General features: G+C 31.8%; 2 protein-coding genes across 2 annotated transcripts; both read right to left on the bottom strand.

Annotated features, from left to right (window-relative positions):
- Positions 1–886: 886 nt before the first annotated feature.
- LOC113852038 (protein FAR1-RELATED SEQUENCE 5-like) lies at positions 887–2898 on the bottom strand. Its single transcript, XM_027482297.1, has 4 exons — positions 2038–2898; positions 1204–1668; positions 1003–1116; positions 887–913 (listed from the first exon to the last, which is right to left on the bottom strand). Exons 1-4 carry the CDS (start codon positions 2896–2898, stop codon positions 887–889), a joined length of 1467 nt encoding a protein of 488 aa, XP_027338098.1.
- A 3059-nt stretch (positions 2899–5957) lies between these two features.
- LOC113852849 (MADS-box protein SVP-like) lies at positions 5958–23053 on the bottom strand. The gene is made up of 8 exons (XM_027483235.1): positions 22872–23053; positions 8231–8306; positions 7751–7818; positions 7556–7655; positions 6944–6985; positions 6735–6773; positions 6544–6653; positions 5958–6148 (listed from the first exon to the last, which is right to left on the bottom strand). Exons 1-8 carry the CDS (start codon positions 23051–23053, stop codon positions 6130–6132), a joined length of 636 nt encoding a protein of 211 aa, XP_027339036.1. The 3' UTR covers positions 5958–6129.
- Positions 23054–24160: the final 1107 nt, after the last annotated feature.

The raw sequence follows: 24160 nt of genomic DNA, 5'->3' as shown, positions 1-24160 counted from the left end.
TATGATACATAATAATTGAAAGAGTGAGAACAACACACACAACTGAGTAAATAATTTAAATTAGAAAACTGAAAAACACCTAAAATACAAATTTATTTTGGTACGGACATAAAAAGGTGCATGTACATGGAGCCTATGTTTTCTTGCAATTACTAGATTGTAGAATGTGGGTTTACGAATGGATACGGATCCAGTGCAGTTGACGCGAGAACTGCACGTGCAGTTCTTTATTCGCTTAAGCCGTGTGCGAACGAAGGCTTAAGCCAATACTACAAGCATGGAGCGACACATTGAACTAAAGCGAATGGGTGATGCACTTGAGCTAAAATATACTCGCTTAAGAGAAAAATAACAGAGAGGATTACAAAATAGCTTAAGCGTGCTTAATTTAGCTTAAGCTGATGAGTTGTGGGCTTAAGCGCATATTTATAAGGCTTAAGCGCGTATATGATGGGCTTAAGCGAAACCTTAATGGCTTAAGCCTAAAAAAACAGAGAGCACACCTCCCAGGATTACACATTCGCTTAAACCTTCATGGCTTGGCTTAAGCGGAGAAACTAATAGCTTAAGCGGATATGTTTTAGCTTAAGCGAAAATTGCATAAAAAGAATGCAGAGAGAATGATCTTTTAGACTAATAAACTGGCTTAAGCTATAACATATTGGCTTAAGCAAACCAATACCAGCTTAAGCGAGCACTATGTAACTTAAGTGAAATTTGTGGGCTTAAGCGAAGATGCAGGAAAATTGAAAAACAAAAGCTTAAATTGACAAACATGGATATACTATTTCTGAAAACAAAATACATTTGTCCTTTACATAATTGTTTTTGACAAAAGAAAATAAAATGATTAAGATACAACAACTTTTAATTATTAATCAAGGATTTAACAAGTTGTGTCATCCAAAGGGTCCTGAAAAAAAAAACATAAATCCATCAAACAAAATTATACAACGATGAACTAAAGCACTAAATTTTCATTTTGAAATTTAATGAACTTACGGTCAATAATGTAGTGAAATTGAATTGATTGTTCAAAGTTTGAGGAGGATGATAAGATGGAGGTGTTGAACAATGTATATCACAAGGTTCAGAAGGAGGACTGGGTTGATATTCCTAAAATATTTATCAAATAAACACCATATGGTTAATAAGGAATCAAAATTGAAAGTAATGCATTAGCAAATTGATTGATATATGTACCTTAGCATGTTGGTTTTGTAATTGACCTCTCGTTATCCTATTTCTTTTCCTTTTTCCTTGTAGTTCAACCCAGCTTTTGAATCGTTTATATGTATTCCTCTTTAAGCTTGGTCGGTGCTTGAAACCTTTTGGGATTGTACCATCATTAATCATCAACTTAGATGCATGATTGTCAGTGTCACTGTCAACATGTTGTGTTTGTAATCGAAAGTGTGAGATTTGACGACACACAACATTTAAACATTCATCCACTAATGTCGAGTATTCCTCTGAACTAGATACCTCTGATGCAAGTCTAATCATTTTAAAAGCAAGTTGTCTGTATCGTTGTGTGGTAGCAACTTTTGGATCCCCCTCAATCTCTCTTCGTATGAAATTGTTTATAATGCCGGAACGACCTTCCTTTGTCCATCTCTTAAGGATATATTTTTCAAGAATAGCCTTGACATCATTTGCTTCAAATACCTTCAATGCATGAGAACAAAGCATACCAAATGTTTCAAAATTTTTACAGGTGCAAGAAATTGATTTTGAGACATTATCAAATGATACTCTGCATGATTTCTCTTGATTGACTGTAGTGATGACATATTCAAATATAAGAGGAGATTCAATCCTCTCTGAAATGCAACATGCTAAGAATGAAGTAAATTTTTATTGGAAAAGGGTGAATATAGGATAAGTGTAAATTTTTTCCATTTGTATCAAGATAGGAGACATCTCATATCTCAACATTGGTAGCTTATGTCGGGACTCATACTCACAAATTAGTTCATTGTAACGCTTCGCTTCAACTATACGTTCAAAACTTTAGAAAAATTGTTTAATGCTAACACTAGGTTTCATAGAAGCTTTGAAATCAGAATTTAAACTTTCAGAGAGTTGAGTACTTTGCATCCCTAGGGTGACAACTTCTTTCATATAACATGATGCCCATTTTTCTTTTATGGCATAAAGTGAGTTTATCCAATTGTTGTCATGGACATTGTACTCTTGAACAATCTTGGTCCAAGCTTTCTCAAAGTCAGTGAAGGTATCAAAGTCATACATGCATTTTTTGAAGTCTCTTAAAAAATGACTCCCACCCTTCATCAAATTACCAAGGTGTTTGATCTCATTTTGCATTAAATGCCACGTGCACAAAGAATGATGTGTCTCTGGCATGACTTCTACAAGGGCCTTAGCCATGGCTTGATCTTGGTCAGTAAACATCGTTATAGGTTTTTTGTGATTATGTACTTCTAAAAATGTTTCAAATAACCATTTAAACGAATCAGCCGTTTCATCATATAACAAAGTTGCACCATAAATGATGGTGGTTCTATCATGGTCAAAACCTGTGAACAAGGCAAGAGGTCTATTTGCACGATTAGTGCAATATGTAGTGTCCAAAGAAACTACATCACCAAAATATGCATAATCTAAAATCATCTTCGCGTCAGCCCAAAATACATTTGTAATTTGTTCATCACAATCCATCTGATATGCATGAAAAAATGAAGGACAATCTAACAACTGTTGCTGAAAATATTCCATCACACAACCAACTTCTCCATAAACCATACTTCTTTGTCTTCTTTCCTTTAAGTAATTCTTTGCATCCAACCGAGTATATCTGATATTGCATCTATTGCCTGCAAGTGTGCTTTGGAGTTGAAATGAGGATTTTTGTTGCAAACCAGATTCTTGAGCCATTTCAATCTCATAAGCTTAAACTTCACTTATCTTACGATGAGAAGCAAGTATGTGAGTTGTCTCCTCAAGTTGTAAGGGATGATTATGATCTTCTACAAACTCATGAATTATAAACTTCTCATTATTCCCCAAAGATACTGCAATTCTGGCAGAACATAGTGAAGGAGTTTTATGCCAATGCATGGCTCTTGCATCCACAAAAATCTGAGAAGAAGTCTTGCGTTAGAAGGACATCCATCTCCTATGATAGAGATGCTATCAATGCATTACTGGGGAACCCCCTCATCTTACAAGAAGGACAATTGTGCGGATACCAACAGCGGAGGCGCCTGACCACAGGATTTAATGATGATGATGTAGCAAGGTCCTTATGCATTCCCAACAAATCATATGAAACTAACTATCAAGGCAAGCCAATGAGGTTCAAGAGAGGGAATTTGAAGACACTGACTCAAATATGGATGTCATTTCTCTTTGCAAACATTGCTCCAACCGCTCACACATCAGATCTCCGCATGCCTCGGGCCTACCTTGTCTTCAGCATTATGGAAAACCTCACAATCGACATTGCAACTGTGATCTCTGAGGAGATTCACCAGCTTGTTTTGTCCACCAACTCCCCTAATGCATCTGCAACAAAGCCCTTGGGCTTTCCAGCATTAATCACTGCTTTATGTGCTGCCCAAGGTGTTCAGATACCAAACAATCCAACACAAAGCATCAAGTTGAAAAAAACCTATAAATGCCCAGTTCATAAACAACTATTGCATTAACTCATTGGACCAGCCACAACCACAACCACACCCAGCTTCTGATCCTTCTTCATCAGCACCACCATCAGCACAACCATCCATCCCCAAAATGACACCCATGGAATGGCGTATCACCCAACATCTGAATCAAATATAGCAACAAATAGAGGACAACAATCGGGCATATACACATATACACTACTAGATGGCGGCTAACCATCGAGCCTACACCAGCCTTAATGACTCTTTCTACCGCTTTACCCTACATCAGCATGCAGGAGAGACTTCAACATTTCCATAGCCAACCCTAGAGGATTTTGCAGGTGTAGTATCATGGCCTGGAGACACACCTTCCTTCTCAAATGAACCTAATGCAAATCATGAAGATGGTGGACCACAAGGAGAGGAACCAGAAGAAAGGTGAGAAGGAGAATGGGAAGAAGAAGAAACGGAAGCACAACTTGATCATGAAGGTGGTGATGGGGAAGGAGACCATGTGGAGGACGACCAGCCTATTCATAATGATGTTGATCTATAAGATGCATGAACACTTTGTTTTTTCTTTATTTGGTTTTAAAGTTTAGATTTTAGTTTATGTTTGAAGTTAGTTCATATTGTAAAGTTTCAAGGACCTATTTAGTTTGTTGCAGCTAAATTATGAAATTTCACTTTATTAACCACCTATCTAAATTCCTTTTATTTTGATTCTCTTTTATAATTTGTATGACTTGTTTACTAAATAAACCCAACAAATTATCTTATAAATTAAAACTTGTCACATACATATAGTAATCATTTTATTTTTTTTTGCCAAAAACAATTATGTAAAGGACAAATGTATTTTGTTTTCAGAAATAGTATATCCATGTCTGTCAATTTAAGCTTCCGTTTTTCAATTTTCCTGCATCTTCGCTTAAGCCCCCCAATAATCGCTTAAGCCCACAAATTTCGCTTAAGCTACATAGTGCTCGCTTAAGTTGGTATTGGTTCGCTTAAGCCAATATGTTATAGCTTAAGCCAGTTTATCAATCCAAAAGAGCATTCTCTCTGCATTCTTTTTATGCAATTTTCGCTTAAGCTAAAGCATATCCGTTTAAGCTATTGGTTTCTCCGCTTAAGCCAATGAAGGCTTAAGCGAATGTGTAATCCTGGGAGGTGTGCTCTCTATTTTTTTAGACTTAAGCCATTAAGGTTTCGCTTAAGCCCATCATATACACGCTTAAGCCTTATAAATATGTTCTTAAGCCCACAACTCATCAGCTTAAGCTAAATCAAGCACGCTTAAGCCATTTTGTAATCTCTCTCTGTTATTTTTCGCTTAAGCGCATCACCCATTCGCTTTAGTTCAATGTGTCGCTTCATGCTTGTGGTATTGGCTTAAGCCTTCGTTCGCTTAAGCTAGCCTATACGGGCTTAAGCGAAAATTGTCAAATTCGCTTAAGCCGTATCAAAATGGCTTAAGCGTATGAAGAACTGCACGTGCAGTTCCCGCGTCAACTGCACTGGATCTGTATCTTTGAAGAATCAATAAACTAAACTTTTTAAAGCTAATTAGTAGATAAATTTGTTAATTCTGAAAAATAAAATTACCATTTCGACAGAAGCACTCGGAACACAACAGTTTCGTTTAGCAAATTGCTAACACCTTTGAATAATAAAGATTAACTAGAATTATAGAAAGGTACAAAACATGTTTAATACCCATTACGTAAGCAACCCTTACCGCGCACAGAAAACAAACAACATAAATTAATCCATAATAGTTCTGGGCTTTGGTGATAAACTGAGAGCCTACGTCAGATATCAATTATGGATTAATTTGTGACAATCACTCGTGTGTCATTTTTGTTTATATTTGGATGGTAAAATCGTTAAACATTTATTATGTAATAAGTTGACAAATGATAAAACCCATATACCAACACGATTAAGTTATAAATTGCTGAACAAGGAGAAACACAGTAGTTAATATTATATATAAATAAAATGCTGTGAACCCTGTTCAAATTCCAAGCTACCTTATAGAACCCAAATAGCTTTGTTCTCTCCTTTTTGTTTATAAACACATTATAAGATTGATATGATTTAAGAAGAAAAATAAGCATACGATATATTGAAAATCAATCCAATTTAAACTTTATTTATTAATTCACCTATTTTTTGTGTGCTAATTTAATAGTTTCCAATCATGCATAAAATAAAATTTGCTAAATTATTATTTTGAATATTAAATTGATCAGTATATTTATGCACACATAAAAACATACCTTTGGTTAGACTTTCTCAACTTTGCTGGCTAGGCCACGCTTTTTATATTCTTTTATTGGAGAAATTGATGCTTAGTAACTGACAGTTCCAATTATAGATATAACAGGATATCTAATTAGCTTTGTAACATTTCATACACATCTCATTATTAAAGGCTCGCGTCTTGGTAGATAATGGAAGAGAACATGTGACTCTTCCAAACATTTACTTTTCATTCAAACAAAGACAACCTGCAAGACAAACAATGACAACTTAGTTTCTTAATAATTTGCAAACAGATGAATATTATATATGCCTGAACAACATTGACAGTGTAATACTTTAAAGATTCACGGATAAATAAATCTCATGGTGTACAAAGGTTTGCTAAGATCATTTATTAAAGCACATTTTTGAGGAAAACTTTGCAACAGAATGGAAGCCTAAATTTGATAACATCTTATGTTCATTGTGGTATCTGTCAACTACTTAATTGCTCCATATATCTCTTTTAGTAATACGGAATAATTCCCACAGCTTCAAGTTGGGTTTAAGAACCTTACGGTTTACAGTGTTAATTAGATTCTTGTACTTGCATGCTTATATGAAACCTCTAGAATCATGACTATAATAAAGAGAAACAAACCCCAAGTGGAGAGAAGCGTCATCATTATCAGATTCTTTAGCATGATTTGATGGGCTGCCAACAATGATTGACTTAGATGACTGCCCTTGATGATTTCCAAGACTTTGTATCTAAAACATATTTATATGATAATCTGATACAATAATTTAAAACAAAAACAATGGGTAATACAAATTTTCTAAATCATTTACCTGTTTCAGTCTTTGGTTGTCTTGCGTTAGTTCAATTCCCTACATGAAGAATAATTTTGGACATTAAAAGAGTGCTGAAGAGAGTGATTGATATAAATGAATCAACATGTTTTCTCTAGCGATCCGGTTGAATTATTTTCATAGAAGATGAAATATGAATATTTCTTCCTTTGGAAGCAAATAGTGACCTTTTAATTTGACCATCTTACCTTTTTCTTGAGCGTTGTGAGATCCTTCACAATTCTTTCATCCTGAAATACATATATTAAGAGCATTTATAGTAATTTCTGGAAAGTGAGATGACGATTCCAATAAACAATGACCAGGGGGATTTCTGTCAACAAACTAATAAAATACACAAGTGCATCACATTCAATCCAAAACCTTAAGCTGTTAGCTGCAACTCTTAGATATTTTAAGTATTATTTTTGAATTATTTAAAATTAAAGTTTTACCTTAATAACCTTTATAAAATTTGATTGAGGAGCAACACTTAAAGCATTCAAGGTGCTGCACCTATATTTTGATTTTAAAAAAATGGTGAAGGACACCAGGAGACTTAGATATCTCATCCAACGCAAAACTTTATAGTTTGGTGGAGGAAAAAAAAGATGCAATACCTTATAAAAACTTGGCGTTTTAGTGTAATACCTTATAAAAATGGTTGAGGACACCAGGAGACTAGATATCACAGATATGTTATTCAATTTGTCAATTTTCATCTAATGTATATACAACTTCTTCCTCAGTCCTCACACATGACACTTCAGCAGTATTAAATTTCCAAATACATAATGAGCATAGAAGGTTACAAAACAAACCTTTGCTTTTGACACAAGGGTCAAACCCTTCCTTAGTAGTTTCTCTAGTTTCTGTAATTCTCGAATTTTTAGTCCTTGCAGCTCTTCTCCCTTCAACTTCCTGTTAAGGTAAAACCATGTTTCAGACAATATGGTAGGTTAATTATGCATCATAGGGACAAAGTACGAGCAGTGCAGCACGCATCGTTTATGTACCTTAGCTCACGAGTCTTATCTGCCACTTCATTGCGCATCACAAAGTAGTTGTTGGTGTCATTGTCAGTCTACAGATAAATTTCCATGAAATCTCCAGTACCGTTTATTAATTTATTGGTGAAGCAAAGTGAAAGATAGTTCTATTTATCTAATTAACATATTTTTCATTTATTATATTAGCACTTCAAGCAGATTTTGATTTTCTTCTGTATTCCTGGATGCTGAATACAGGATTTCGTTGTACTTGCATATTGCCAAGACACATTGAGTGGTGAACACTGGCTAACATCTATTTTGCTTCAGCAATTGCTAATGAGATGTTATCAGCATCTTATTATGGATCAATTAATAGTATCATGTAATACTAATTTTTTTCAAATTACATTAAAAAATGCTTCTGTTGGCTGATTCCTCTATGAAGTAGAGCCTATTTGGATGTTATTAAATCTTTATTTGAGAAAGTTGGAAAAAGCATGTTACCTGCAGCTCTACAGATGGATGTTGTAATTTGTCAATCCTTGCATGAAGATTATACCTTTCAACTACCTGCTGAACACTAAAAATAGCCAAAAAAGAAAAAGACTCATTTTCTTTTCTTACATCCCATCTATTTAAATTCAAACTCATCCAGGATGATTATATAAGAAAGTTTAGAATATAATTAACACTCACATGTATATCTACAATAGAAAGGTAACAATTACACTTTCTCACCTTTTGAACAACAATTGTTTTTTAACAACAATTGTTTTTTAACATTTTTTGATTCATTGGAATTTGGAGCTTCTAGTCTCTAAGAAAGAATATATTCAAATATTTAGACAAACAAGTCATAAATACTTGAAAGAAAAAAATAGAAAATTTCTAAATACAATCATATCAGGCTTTACAATATATACATGGCTACAATTTTTTTTCCCTAAAATATATGCGTACTAATATGTTAATTGTAAATCTGTATAAGTTTACAACAATTATAAGATTACACCATAAATTATGTGAGACTATTTTAACATTCTCCCTTAAGTTGGTAAATAGATTCCTAGTTTACACCATAAATTACAAGAATACACCATAAATTATGTGAGACTATTTTAACATTTTCCCTTGAGTTGGCATATAGATACCTCTCGTTCAGTACTTAGATCATGAAACTCTTTGTAGGAAATCCTTTAGTCGACAGATTTGCAAGTTGAGTTTATTGAAGCAATGTATCAGAAATCAGACCATTATCTAGCTTTTACTTAACGAAGTGTTAATCTATCTCAATTTTGTCAAGTTAAATCAGGTTTTAGGCAATAGTAATAGCTCCATTGTTGTCACAAAATAACTTCACGAGAGTCTCACATTTGATCCCTTGGTCATCGGGAATAATGTTAATTTAAAGTAGTTCTCAAATTCCTTGTGTCAGTTCTAAACTCAGTTTTTGCACGACAAAGCTACCACATTTTGTTTTTCCAGTTTTTACTTCTCCATGATTTCCACCGAAACATGAAGTATCTTGAGGTTGACCTATGATCAATGACTAACCCTACATAATCAGCATCTATGCACATTTTCATAGTCAGGGTTTTGCTCCTCCTAAATAATAGCCCTTTTACCGGCCGATGTAGATTTAAGGTATTGGATGATCTTGTGCACTAAGTTGTAGGAAGGTATCTTGCCATTGGGCATACGTAAGTTAACTTACAACACTAACACTAACAACTTATGCTAGGTTTGATCTAGTGTTAGCTAGATATATCAAATTACCAACCCGCCTTTGGTATTAGGCTTTATCTAATGCTCCCTTCATAATTTCCATTCTATGATTTTGTTCAAAACCATAAAGCCAATTGCTTTCAAAAATCAAGGAACATTTCCTTTGAGAAATGAAAATGACCTCTTTAGAAAATACATATATAATCCCAACGAAGTATTTTAGTCTTCTAAGATCCATTATCTTAGATTTAGTTGTCAAATTTTCTTTCTATGTGAAAGGAGGTATGGGAGGTCAAGAAAACTTAGAAGGAATCATTAAAATTGATCTCATAATAATAATATTACTAATCATTTTTAATTAAGCTCATTCATATAACTGACCTTACCTAATGTGATAAAATTTTTGTTATTATTGTTGTTTTCATCAGCCTAACCCTGTGTGTAGCTCAAAAACACCATATCAACTAACATACTTATTTTTCTCATTAAGAGAATCTAAGTCATAACTACATGATCACATCATATAGACTTCTTCCGCTAAATTCATTCTGTGACATTTAATTATTGTTTTTCTCATCTATGAACTATATGGGAGATTAACATAGTCATGAAAAATGCAAGCCAGCACACTTTTTAAATATAATAAATACATTTATATGATTGGTTTTTAAAGAAGCCAAAGTACTTGTATATAAATTGATCACATTTCAAAAATTGCTTTGACTATTTTAAAAATCAACTAATTATAATTACAAGAGATGGATTAAAGAGTGTGTTCAAAAGTTATTGTTAGTATTCATCATATTCTCATAAGTGTTCACTTTTTGTAGTTATTCTCTTTTATTATAGTTGTCAGGTAGTTAGATATTTTACCTTTTATTTTCAATTGTTTATATATTAATGCTTTGGTTTCTTTCATAAAGGTATTGTACATTCGATTACATTAAATACAAACAGACATTCTCTTTTTTCCAAACACTTTTTTGTTTAAACCTTTTACAGTATCAGAGCTATCTTAAGAGGGCTCTACTGCACATTTTGATACATAACTAAAGAAAATAATCAAAATAACATCCCACAGTAAACACCTGAGAATCAATCACAAAATTCCAGCAATCCTTGTTTGTTATCTTCATCTGGGGAAAAACCCAAGAACCATCCTTGTTTCACCACAGCTTGATAGCACAAATTATTACTCATGGAGCAAGTTGATGAAACTCACTCTTCTTTTGAAGAAGTTTAAGTCTGTGGATAGGTCTATAACAGCCCATGATACTCAAAACACCATGATTCTTGAGAATTCATAGCTTGAACCTAGTTCTTCCTTCAAACTTCCTTTTATTGTTGTATGAATTTTGATGGAATTTAGAGATGGGACAAAGTTCGTGTTTTAGACGAAACAAACTGAGAAATAAGGTATTGTGTATGTGATTGTTTTACTTTTCTTAAGGCATTAGTTTGGTCATTTGTTTCACCATTACTATTAGTTACAACATTATTTGATCTATCAAAAGTATGAATGGTATAACCTTCAATTCTTACCAACAATTTAGACCTATAGGTTGTTATTAGACAAGTTTAGGTTCTTTTCTCCTATGATACACAAATTTGAATGCGCCTACCTTGGTCTTGGCTAGTTTGGTGATTCAAGCAGTGAGGTACCATAAAAGGTGTCAATTCTCACACTCTAGGAAAAAGAAAAAAACAAATACGAGTGTTTAAAAGCAAGGAGGACTCGACTTGCAACGAGGATTTCAAAGACAACTGCAACGAGGATTACAAAGACAACTTACGAACATTGCCCTTGAAGTTCAGGATAAGTGAAATAGGACTTTTTTTCATGAAAAGTGACATCTATAGAAGTTATGAATGGACAAATCAAAAGGTTTAACATTTATAGCTCTATTTTTTTATGCATAATCTAAAAAGACACATTTGACAACTCAAGGATCAAGTTTAGTACAATACTGTTAATGAATACAAATAAATGCTATACAACAAAAAATTTTAGACTGAAGACTCTCTATAACAGGAAAAAATGAGAATAAGATCTAAATGGTTATAAGATGCACAAGACTTAATTCCCATGTCCCATGAAGGTAAAGAAGCAATAGTTAAGATAGTTTCTTCCAAAAATGACTTTGAAATAGATATTTAGAAATTGGAACATTACGGCCTTGGTGATTTTAAGTGTCAAATTTTCTTTTTAATCATTATCCCATTTTATTGAGGGTTATCAATGCATGTGAATTTATGAACAATACCATGGTCTTTCTTTAAGAGGGATGAGAGAGATTGGTTGAGATACTCCAAGATGCTTGATTGGCTTCCTAATTTCTTTTATACCATGCGGTACGTTGATCAAATAATCAATATACTTCTAATTTATCTTTCTTAAAAAAAGCTACGCAAAACGGATACCATCATTAATTAATAAAATAAACCCTTTATTACTAGCAATGCTAGAAGTAGAGGCAGGTTCCAGAAAATAGATAAGATTAAAAAAAATTATAGCATTTATTGGAACTACAAGGAAAAGGCACGTGATGCTTAGCAATAGGGATGAAATGGTGGCTTTTTTTTTTTTTTTGTTAGATTACAGGTATCCTCCATCAAAGCAATCTTGTTTGAGTCAGATAGAATGACTACTAATCACAAAACTTTCTTTCTTTGTCTGAGTATTTAATACAGCTATATTCACTATGATTCAAACTTGAAATCACAAATTAAGCTATAATAACTCCTATCAGTTTATCCTCATGCTCGGTGGTATAAAATGGTGGCTATTTGAAAGATGGTGATAGAAATATGATATTTTATTTAAAAGATATAAAGATAAACTCCAGTTACAAAACTAGAATGCCACAGAACTTCAAGAATCTGCACTTTTCAATGCTCAAAGGTCCTTTTTTTCTCTCAAATGATACAATAAAAATTTCCTCTCAACCCTTTTTTCTTACTTATAGACAACATGCTATATTTATCTAATGATTCCAGCCCCCAACTAACTAACTAACTAACTCTATAACTAATTAATTATACCTTTAACTAACTATTTATTCTAACAAACTAATGGCTACCTATTAGAATAGACCTACAAGTGCCAGTTTGACCAGTAAGGTCAAATATAGAGAATCACATATAGAGAGAAAGTGCATGTGAAAGGGTATTTGATGGTGGCGCTTTGGTGGTGGGCTGGAAACTAGCAGGTACACAATGAGGTGAGATTGCTAGAGTGGTGGTGGCTAGGGTCCGGGAGTAAAAATCAAAAGCTGTGAATTTATTGATAGACGTTTCTACCATTCACAATGAAGGTCGCTAGGGCTTGCAGAAGCAAAAATTATAGATCAGGAACTCCAATACAATTTCAAAGGAAATGTTAGAAATTTCTGAATATTATTAGTGATTTTGAATAGTACAAGGTTTTATAATATATACAAGGCCACATAATTGTTTTCCTAAAAATATGCCTAATAACACACAGGAACCGTAAATTTGTCCTAGTTTACAATAATTACAACAAAAATTGTAAGGAATGGGAATCTAGGAACATAAGTCCATGGCAAGCAAGTTTATGTCTCGAGGATGTTTACAATTATAGCGATACAATAATGTATTCTAAAGTATCCAGCAATATAAAAACCAATAATTATTATGTTGAGCATTCAACAATTCTCCATAACACAGAATGTTCTGATAGAATATTTCAAGGGCCAAAACCCCATTTGAAATCTGAACAATGCATTGATGATATGTCATTATTATTAAGTTAATTTCATTCTCAAAAGAATTGTAATGAAGCCAAGTTGAATGAAGTGAAAAGTTGTTGCTCCTAATAGACAAAAATCTATCATTTTGTCATAAACCAACTCGGCTATAAGTTTAAGTTGTGCAGTAAAAATACATAACTAGTTTTGTTCCGAGAATAAACTTCTAGAAAAGTGCTCACACCAGCAAAAAAAAAATATAATAAATAAATAATTTTTTTTATAAATTAGAAACTACTTATTTCATCAAATTTTAGAGAAGTTAAATTAGAAAGTTTCTTAAAAATAGAAAAACATAAATTGTTTATAATATAATTTACGAGAGAAATTTTATTTATTTTTTATACTATTTTTTTTAATTTTTTTTTTTTTTTTTTTTTTTTTGCAATTTAACTAAACTCGACCTATATCTCTTATGAATTTTTTTCCTTCTTCTTTATTTTTTTTTTAATTGGAACTTTAAGACGGTTCTACAGAGAAAATAAATGACGATGAGAAGAGTCAAACCCCCCCGCCACATAAACATAGTTATCGAGAAATACAAGATCAATTTCACCAACTACCAAGTGTGATAGTTTAGCAAAACTATCCCAAAAGAATTATACCTACTAGAACTCAAATATTTACATGTTTTATCTAATATTTAATTTGACATTTTAGAATGATCTTATCGTTCAACACACACATCACAAGGACTGTAATTGTTGACAGAATGGTAGAATCAAACGATAAGAGATATAATGTGGAGATCATCTGAACAAAGTTCAGAGATAGCAGAGAAAGACAGGAAGCAACAACATTTTTTTCACAAGAGCAGGTTTTCGTTCTTTAACAATGAAACCTGAAAAAAAAAAAACGGTATTTTCAATATGGTAATTACAACTTAGTGTCCATGAAAAACGTAGTTCAACTATATCTGGACAAGTTATAAAATAATGCTTTAAATCAGATTCAGCTAATTCTAGGCTGTCTTCAAGTCTATTATAAATTGAAGTATGAATCGATGAGAAAATAAATAGGAGATCACTCTATGTAATCTATGTAGACAATGTAGGACAAAGCAAGAGAACTAGAGAATAAGGTAGGGTTAGATCTTAACTTGCAGCACATTGCGATATAAAAAGAAAGAAAATTTCAAGATTGCCCTCCTTAAAAAGCATAAAGGGACAAACTTGCTCTTTCACCCTTGTTTGACATAGGGGCTGTGATAATTGCGATTTTCCTCTTTTACGGTTGTGCATCATAATGCAATAGTCACTGCATTGAACCGCAACGCGATGGCTCTAGAATCACAACAGAGTGCTCCTTTGTGATCACACTAATGTTATCAATGGCGAATGACGAGTCATGGGAGTTTCTGCCATAAAAATTATGGCGGCTGCCATGGCAGATTATGGCGACTATAATAAATATATAAAAAAATATTATATATATAATAAGAAATTATAAAAAAAAATTAACTCAAAACATAAGTAATTTTACTTATAATTCAATACAAAATAAACATTTTTAAATTTTTTGTTATGTTATCTTTTTTTTTATTTATTTTTTCTTCTGCTATTTTGTTTAGGGTTCTAATAAAAATATTTACTTTTCTTTACTGTCCAAGAGTTTTTAGGGTTTTATAAGAAAGAAAAAAATTTCCTTTTAAAAAAATTTAGCTTTCCCTTTTTGCTCTATATTTTAAGCTTTTTTAAGGGTAAAATAGTCTTGTCACAGTACTTCCCTAACCCTTTTTTCTTTCTCCACTTATGTTCTAGATATCTTCTCCAATATTCAATTTTTCTCTCTTTTAGTAGGCCGTCTATCTTTGGTTTGGAGTGGCTCCCTTCCCTCATTTGGAGGACTAATTGCTAGAAATAGAAGTTGAAGTTGCTGGAAATGGAGGACCAGTCACCCGAAATGAAGGTTGAGGTTGCCAGAGATGGAGGTGCAGTCACTGGAAATGGAGACAGAACTACACCAAAACAAAAACCCAAGGAGCACAGGACAAAGAGATCTCAGATAGAGCAGAGAGAGATGTCGCAGAGAGAGAGAGTGAAATATCTATAGAGAGCATAGAGGAGAGTGAGATCGCAAAGAGAGGGAGAGTGAGATAGTAAGGAGAAGAGAGGAAAAACCTAGATTTAGGGTTGGGTATCTGAACTGGGTTAGGTTGGGTCGGGTTTGGCCCAAAATTGTAGAAAAACCCTATTTTCAACAGAAAAAATGTCATATCCACTGTTTCTGCCATAGCAGGCCGTTACCACCACGCCACGCCATAGTCATAACGGCTTCCATCAAAAGCGCCACACCATTCCGCTATGGCGCCGCCAAAACCGATTTTTAACAACACTGAATCACACACGCTATTACTACTATGTATTACTATACTAGATACAATTTAGATACTTGAGCTTACACTTCAATATAGATAGATAAACACAAGTATTATTAAGTAAAATTATTTTTTAACTTTTAAAGAACTAAACTTAAATTTTAATGTAAAATATTAAAAAATAATGCTTCTATGCAGGATCTTCTCCCACAAGTGTAAGTTTTTCATAGGTTCAAAATCAATTGAAAGTTCCTTGAAGCTACTAGAATTCCTTTATCCAAACTTTGACCTTATGTACAATGCAAATCTCTTTGGGAAATATTAATATTAATAGGCATCCCCTAGCAAAAAAAAATATGTATTGCATAAAGAAATGTAATAATTGGGACTTGAACACTTGTGCAATAAAGAGTACGAGAGCAAAAGAGTGGATTTCTAACAACTTACCAATTGATAGAAAAGAGTATTAAGAATCTTTTGCTGTGGAAGAACCACTGCCTTAAAAGCAACATTTTGGCACTCAAAGTTAACACAACACACTGAAAAGATCATGTACTAGTTGTAGTATTAATAATGCCTTTATGTTTCCGATTGTTGATTAAAAAAAATCTATAATCAATTATTTAAAGAAATATAATGCCTTTATGTTTGTCCAAAATTTGATTATCAAGGTAGACAATTAATTGTTTATCAAGGCTAAAGAGTTTTAAACTTTTTTGAAAAGTCAAACAGTCTATTGTTATTATTATTATTTGAAATGGCTCATTTTGTGAAAACAAAAGAAAGCAGCTCTAGAGAAATGAGAGGAGGTAGAAAATCCAGAAGTCAAGGACTAAGCGACTTGGAAGACTTAGAATGAAGGAAACAAGTTGTATGTTTAGGAATTTCATTTGAATATTCTAGATAAGAAGTCATGCTTAAGATATGCGTATGTGGTATGGAAGTTCTACAAAAATAATTGAAAGTGACTGTGAAATCCCTTATTGAGTTTTATTCACTCTATCTAAATTATTGCATTTTAATTTATTTTTTCGTTGAGTTTTTTAACACACCCATTCAATGCTTCAAAAGTCCTAGGTAGTAGAAGTTTCCTCAAGCTCCACTAGCTAACTAAATTGAGATAGCCTAAATTTTAACAAGTAATTCAAATCAGATAAATTACAAGAGCACGAGTTATTATTCAATATACTTGTGTAAGCGCTTAGAGAAGATATTTTCATTTATAAATATGAATTATATTTTTAATAAAATTTCTATTTATGAAATTTCATTAAGATTAGAATTTATTCATGTTTGATCAAAAGTTACTATTTATAAATTTAATTAAAACTTGATTTAGATTTTGGTTATATTTTATTAACATTGTATTTAGGATTTTATTCATATTACAGTAGTAGAATTAAATCAAATTTTCACTAAGATTTAATTTAAGGCTTTAGTCGTATTTTTCTAATATTAGCTATTAGACATATACAAATAATGATTTAAGTAAAAGCAATAATTTACAGAGAAGTATATTATTATTTTTTAATAAAAATTTCTGCAGGTTCTTCACTTTCTTTCCTCTATGGACTCAGAATTGTTTTTTTAAAATGGTATTGAGTTGTGAATTAATTCTTGTGAAAAGTTCACCTACTTTGAGTTTTTGATGGTAATACTTTATTAGATCAAAAAGTGTTAATAACTTTTGGTTAGTGACTGTAATACGTCATTGAATCAGAGTATTTAACTTGTGATATGAAAGTATAATTGAAGGGTTCAAGAATTTTGATATTACATATTAGGTTTCAACTTTGAATATTGTACTAAAATTTGTGGTCGTAAGATGTCAATGGAATTCAAGACTTTTTATATTTAATTTAGACATTTCAATCTTTGTTTTTTTTGGCTTTACTCTATTCTTGAATGTTTCACCTTAGGGACCGCATCATTAATGACAAATGTTTAGCTACTACTTACTATATATGAACCTCTTGGATATGAGCAGTACAAGATGTTGAAAATTCAAGTATAAAGTCCCAGACTTATTAAAAATCTGATCTTGAAAAAATCTGACCTAGAAATTGGATTTTTGTCAAGATAGTGGGTTTAATTTTACTTTTCTCTCAGCGGTGTATCAACTCAAACACTGTCCTACGTACTCTTCTATCGTCTATTATAGATGTGAGTACCGCTTATACACTTTAATATATATTTCTTTGCTAAATAAAAAATTTCATACACCTATTGTCTTCAACTTTTGGATGAAGATGGGTGTTAATTCACTATTGTGGTTTGTTCCCCTTGCTTTCAAGCTCGTTTTCATTGAATGATCAAGAACTTTCATTGATTTGTTTACATTCGAAGAGGCTTTTGCTTGAGAGGGTATTCCTTGCCTTTGTTGTCTCTCATTTTAGACAATATAAGAGGGATTGATGCTTGGGAAACTTTCAAATAAGTGGGTCGGATGATGATTTGACATTTTACAATTTAGGATATTTGGCAAGAAAACAACAAAATGGTCTTTAATAAAGGAAAGAACTTTGATTAGAATTCAATATCACAATTAGAGGCTTTGTTTATCTCCTATCGTGTTGGGAAGCTCACCCATAATAATGTTAGTTGTCTATCTAAGGTGCAGATTGTTTAGATGGGTGCTTCAATGATAAAAATAGTTTAGTTTTTTTTTTACTCTGGATGGAATATTTAAACGACTTTTATTTGCACCAGACTATAGGAGTTTAAGTCTTGGGTTAATGTCTGTATTGTTCTGATTTATTTTGGATAGTAATGTAAGATGTGTACTAGGTTGCAGTGTTTTACTAGTTGTGGCTGGCCCACTTCATCTTAACCGAATATATCTTGTATTCGTGGTACTGTTATATATACCAACTTTCCATGTTAATGATTTTTGTTCTTTTGACTTTTCAAAAGAAAGAAAGAAAGAACGATTCTAATAAAAATAATAGAAGAGAACATTCAAAGAGGTTTCTAACTAGGGGGAATATATCAATGTAATGAGTCATACTTCGGAAAAAAAAATGTTACAAATTTACATGTGAACTTGAAGTCCACGTCGATTAAGAATGGACTAGATAATGTTAATATAATAGAACATTAAGAAAAGGATTTTGACGAAGGAAGCAAAATATGACGATATTGAGACATACTTCGCAAAAAATAGTATAAGATAAAGATAGTATAAGATATCATACTCATACTTAATAGGAAAAATGTAAAAAGTTCATATGTGAGTTTGAAGTTCACATTAAATAAGAACAAGCTTTATAAAAATAGTACAAGAGAACGTTAAAATAGGCTTCTGACTACAAGAGAATGCTAAAAATTCACATGTAAGTTTGCATCCACACTTATTAAGAATGAGCTATATCCATATATTTAATGTCTTAAGATTTCTAGTAAAGATACAATGTCATATTCTCTTTTGTGCAGAGTTGTGAAACCTTGTGCAATTAAGGCAATTGTATAAGGCCTCAATGTTATCTAAGGCACCAAAAATATTTTATAACTTTAAATAAATTTTACTTATTATTGATTATTATTATTTTGTTGATTTTTAAAATAATTTTTCATTGAGTTTTTTATTACATAAAAATTATAAATCTATTATTAACATAATATTACCTTCAATTCCTAATTTTATGCTAAAGTCGTTGCTATAAATTTTTAATAATCTATACATCAATAAGTGTATTAATTATTTTTACAATTATGTATTTTAAAACTTTATAAAGTATCGAGTATTATAGTTTTCTCTTCTCTCTTGCCTCTTTGTTTCTGTCTTAGACACCCCCTCTCTTTTTAACTTATTATTTTTGTTACTAATTTTGTATTGTCTTCCTTAACTGAATATGGATAGCTTTGATTTATTTCTAGAACTAAAGATATAGAAAAAAATGATAATAATAAAAGAAAATAAACCTGATTATCAAAGGATAACATATTCCAAATAGATGCATTACTTAGGAAATTATCCACCATACTCTAAATATTGCTTTTAAAATAAAAATTATTTAAATTTATTTGAGATTATAATTCTATACTAAAATACATTAGACAAATGAGGCATTTTATCGACTAAAAATGTAATAATTACCTAACAATGAAACTTCAATAAATAATTTTACAAGGTGAAAAGTTAAGAGTGAAATGAAAAGTGATGGGCTCTATTACCCCTCAACCTCAAACATATTTAGCTTTAAGGTTCCACAATTTCTAAACAATTTTGTAATATGTTATTTGGGGGCATTGGTGCAGGTTTTCTTACCTAATTTTCGGGTCCCCCTCACCCCAACACAAGATTATAAAAATTTTGAATTAACTTCAACATTGGGATTCGCAAATATTTTGTAATGCAAACTAAGTTTAGTTCATATGATGTGTACTATTCTTTTGCAAATGTAAACTACGCTTTTGAAAAGTGTTTGATTAGTTAATAATGAAGCATATGAAATGCTTCAAAATATTGAGACTTTCGTAATTATGATTTGTCATGCAAGTCAAATTTTAGTCATTAAAAATGAAAAATAGAAGCCTTAAATTGAATGTCAAATAATATTTAGCTTGCATCTTAAAATGATTTAAACCAAGTAAGAACTATGTGTATGTTTGTGAATCTTTTTTTTTTTTTAAGAAAATCTTTTTTTTAAAATGTTCTTACAGTAAGTTTTTAAAAATTAATAATTATTTATTTAAAATAAGATCAATCAAACACTCACTATCTGGTAGAATTAATTTTCATTCTTTTTATCTTTCACGATTTGTCTCCATACCTAATTAGGATTATGTGTATTCATATAAATAAGGATTAATATTTCTATATTTTGGATCACATCATAACCCATTGAATACATCATATCATATTAAGGCAATATCAATTTTCTCCCTCAATGACTAACATTGTATCAAAGTGGTACTATCTTTGGTGACTTATCCTATCACTATTCCATTGTTGAGTTCATTGAAACTTGTGTCTCCATTTCATTTCTATGACTATGTTTTTTCCTATTGATTAACCGTCTCTCTTGTCATGTTTCATCTTCAGGTTCCTATCACCCTCTTTGCTGTCATTGTTAGATAGTTTCTAGGTACCATCATCTCTGATGCTGTTTCTCCATCAACTACAATTGTTCTGCTATTGGCCTCCCTATATAGCGATGTTTTTAAGTGTCAACCATCTTGTCAAGGCCATCTAGCCTGCTCTTCAGGATGATAATCATTCCAATAGTTTTGCTAAGTTGTCATTCTGTCAATGTTCATCTCTCTAATATCTTCAGTATCCCTGAGTTCCCTTTCTAGCCATGTTTGGTGGGACCAATATTATATTTTTCTTTTGTTAAAGGTTTAAGTATTACAAGTTTAAGGTCTACTGAACTTTAACATGAGTGCTAGAATGTGTGCAGAATATGTAATACTATCTAGATTGTATATAGCTTAGAATAATTTATCATATATTATATTACAGGATTATTTTCTATATTTCTAATATTTTAACATTGATTTTCTTATTTTCAGTTAGGATTATGATCTATCATTAGGATAAATAAGGATTAATGCTTTATGTTTGAATCTTTTCACAGCATATTAATTTTAGAATATTCAATTTCTATTCTCTCGTCACCTCCCTCAATACCTAAATATACACAGTTTCAACAATAACTTTCATTAAAATATGGGCTGTTACTTTTCTTAGTGATATTAGAATAACTAAGATGTACTTCACATATTTTTGACTTTGACATTATCAAGCCTATATTAAGAGCAGAAATATGCTCTTTAGAAGAAAAAAAAAAACATCCTAGATATGCATGCAAATGTAGAATGGGAATCACTAATTAAATCACCCATATCAAAATTTAAAATAATATTTTGGCTTAACCAATACATGTAAATGGGATTACTTTTAAGCATTTAGCACTCTATATTTAGTTCTTTGGGAAATGAAGACAATGGGAACAAGAGGGTAAAAGATTGAATGATAAAACTTCTTATACTAATATCAAAATCAAATTTTTAAAATTTAAGCCAGCGACAATTAAGCCATATATAAGCATATAGGCAGCTCTCTTATTTTATTGTCCTATTCTGTTTCTGTCAAGAAGGCAATCTTTCCTCTCTAAATTTTTTTGATGGGGCATATCATAGCTGTATTAGCATTTGAATTTGTTCAACCCATTTTACTTCACATATTTACATATTTAATAGATTTAGACACAGAATCTAACAGACATAAACTCAATGACACAATTTCAATGATACTACTAGGGGTCTGACAAAATTTGAACTTTCATGTCTTTTTCTTTTTTTCTTTTTCGTAATGTATTAGTTTTTCGTAGTGATATAAGCAGTATATTATATAAACATATATTAATGTGATAGAATGTTAACATTTTATACAATACGAGAATCTTCTAAGGTCGGAGGAGAACATGAAATAAGAAGGTGGTGGAGAGAAGTAAATATTAGGGGTTTTCTTCTCAAGGTCTCGTATGCATGGAGTGTTTTCCAACATGAATGTACTTTTATGCATATCATCTTTGAGGTTAAATATATAGGATTTTTAAGCATTAGTCTGTTTTATCTCTTACTCTTTGCTTATACATAAATGCCACTCTTTAGAGTTTTGACCCAAAAATAATCTATTTATTGTAATTATTTTGCTATTTTTTCACTTCTTTTAACTCGTTCTTTTTGAAACTAACTTCGAGAATAGTTCAGTTTTTATTTAAATTTAAGCACATTTTCCCTTCAGCTTATGCTATATAAAGTTGCTAACTTCAACGAATTCATCAACCGCCAAAAGTATTATTAACCTATTACTAAGGATTAACATCGGTTAAACTTCGACGTAACTGAGAAGGAACAAAACTAGACTCAGCATGAAGTCCGTACGTATAGAGACAGGAAAGAACCTAGGAAACTTGGGGTATCAAAATAAATGGGACATCTTTTGGAGTTTTTCATAACATAATTAAAAGAAAGTTGAACTTTAAACAACAAAGGATTTTGTTTTAGGCTTAATAAACCTAGGAGGAGTTTAAGTTGTACGTTAATCAATTCTCTAGTTATGTTTTTATCATTTAACTAGAGGCATAATGTTTTTGTCTTCTTTAATATCAACATTATTATTTTCTTATTTTTATCCAGGAGGAAAGATTTTCGACGTTAGTACTACAGTTTCTTTCTACTAATAGTCATAATCATGCAGAAGGGCAGCATCAATAGTGAAAAATGAAAAAACTTGAAGAAGGCATTAACAACACTAACTCTAAAGAAGTATCATTGCATATAATATAGAAATAAAAACGATATATATAAGATAGAGAAGGAGAAAAACCTCGAGCTAGCGTATTCGAAGAGCTTGCCAGCAGCAGAAAAGACTGTGACAGCTACCTCAGCATCACAAAGAGTTGAAAGCTCCTGTGCCTTCTTGAAAAGCCCTCTCTTCCTCTTCGAGAAAGTCACTTGCCTAGCTGCGATGTTGTCTATCTTCTTCATTTCTATCTTTGGTTTTGTCATTTTTCTGAAAAAAAAGGCAAAAATTGAATGTGTTTCTTCACGTGATAGCAAGGAGAAAATCATATGGAGGCATACATCTGAAAAGAACCATAGATTTCCTATGAAATAAACAATAATGCTAAAGTATTCTCCATGAAATAACAAAAAATAACCCTCAGACCAAACCATTATTACAAAAACTTTATATTTTTTTTTTCTGTGTGTGAAAAAAATAGTGGGACCAAACCCTTGAAGATGAAAGATGGTATCAGGAGTCAGATCACCAAGTGCTGCACTACACTAAGTAGAAGAAGGTGGTGGTTGTAACTTATATGCATGACCAAGAAGGAAAAGATAGAAATTTTTCAGAGGCACAAATACTAAACTGTAATTAGAAAGAGGAAAAAATAGAATATTCTTGGGAAAGAATAAGAGATAAGATTGTTGGTATCTAGAATATACTAAAAAAATAAAGGAGGTTCTCTTAATTAGAATCTTCAATCCATAACCTTACTTGGAAAGAAACCGGCATTAAAAAAGAGGTTGAAACCTTTCCAAAACACAGCAATCATCCATACAAATGTGAGAGAGCAAATGCAGGTGATTGCGAGAGATAAAGACTGAGCAGCTTGCATTTTGTAAATTACAGATTCCTCTTTCAGGCAAGTGGGAGAGAGCACCATTTTGTGAAAATTTCAGGTTGATGTATGTTACAGCTAAGAGGGTGTCAGTGGGAGAGAAAGATTGCTAGATTTTGCTTAACTCTCTCAGCTTCCTCTTTCAAAACTTGTTCAGCTTTACCTATTTTTTGTTTTTTTAACCTTTTCTAGCCTCATGCGTGGGATCAATGTTGTACCGTACCAGCCCCCCCCCCTCCTTTCTTTTTCTTTTTTGTTTTCTAGCTTTATCCTTTGATTTTATGACTTCTTTACCCTTAAATTATTGCCATCAAAATAAATATCTTTCTGTAATTTTATTGGTTAAAATATCTTAGTGTAATTTTATGTAAAGCTAATAGTCATAAACTTTTGTTCATGATATAAAAAAGACAATTACATTATTTTCCTTCTTTGTTTTGATTAATTTTTTTTAACACCAAGTGAAACAATTAAATAATTCATACATAAA

This window comes from Abrus precatorius, unplaced genomic scaffold, assembly GCF_003935025.1.
Source record: "Abrus precatorius isolate BTA unplaced genomic scaffold, Abrus_2018 Scaffold10, whole genome shotgun sequence".
Classification (NCBI taxonomy): Eukaryota; Viridiplantae; Streptophyta; class Magnoliopsida; order Fabales; family Fabaceae; genus Abrus; species Abrus precatorius.
Note: the sequence above shows the minus strand (reverse complement) of the source record. Positions and strands in the feature narration are given on the sequence as shown.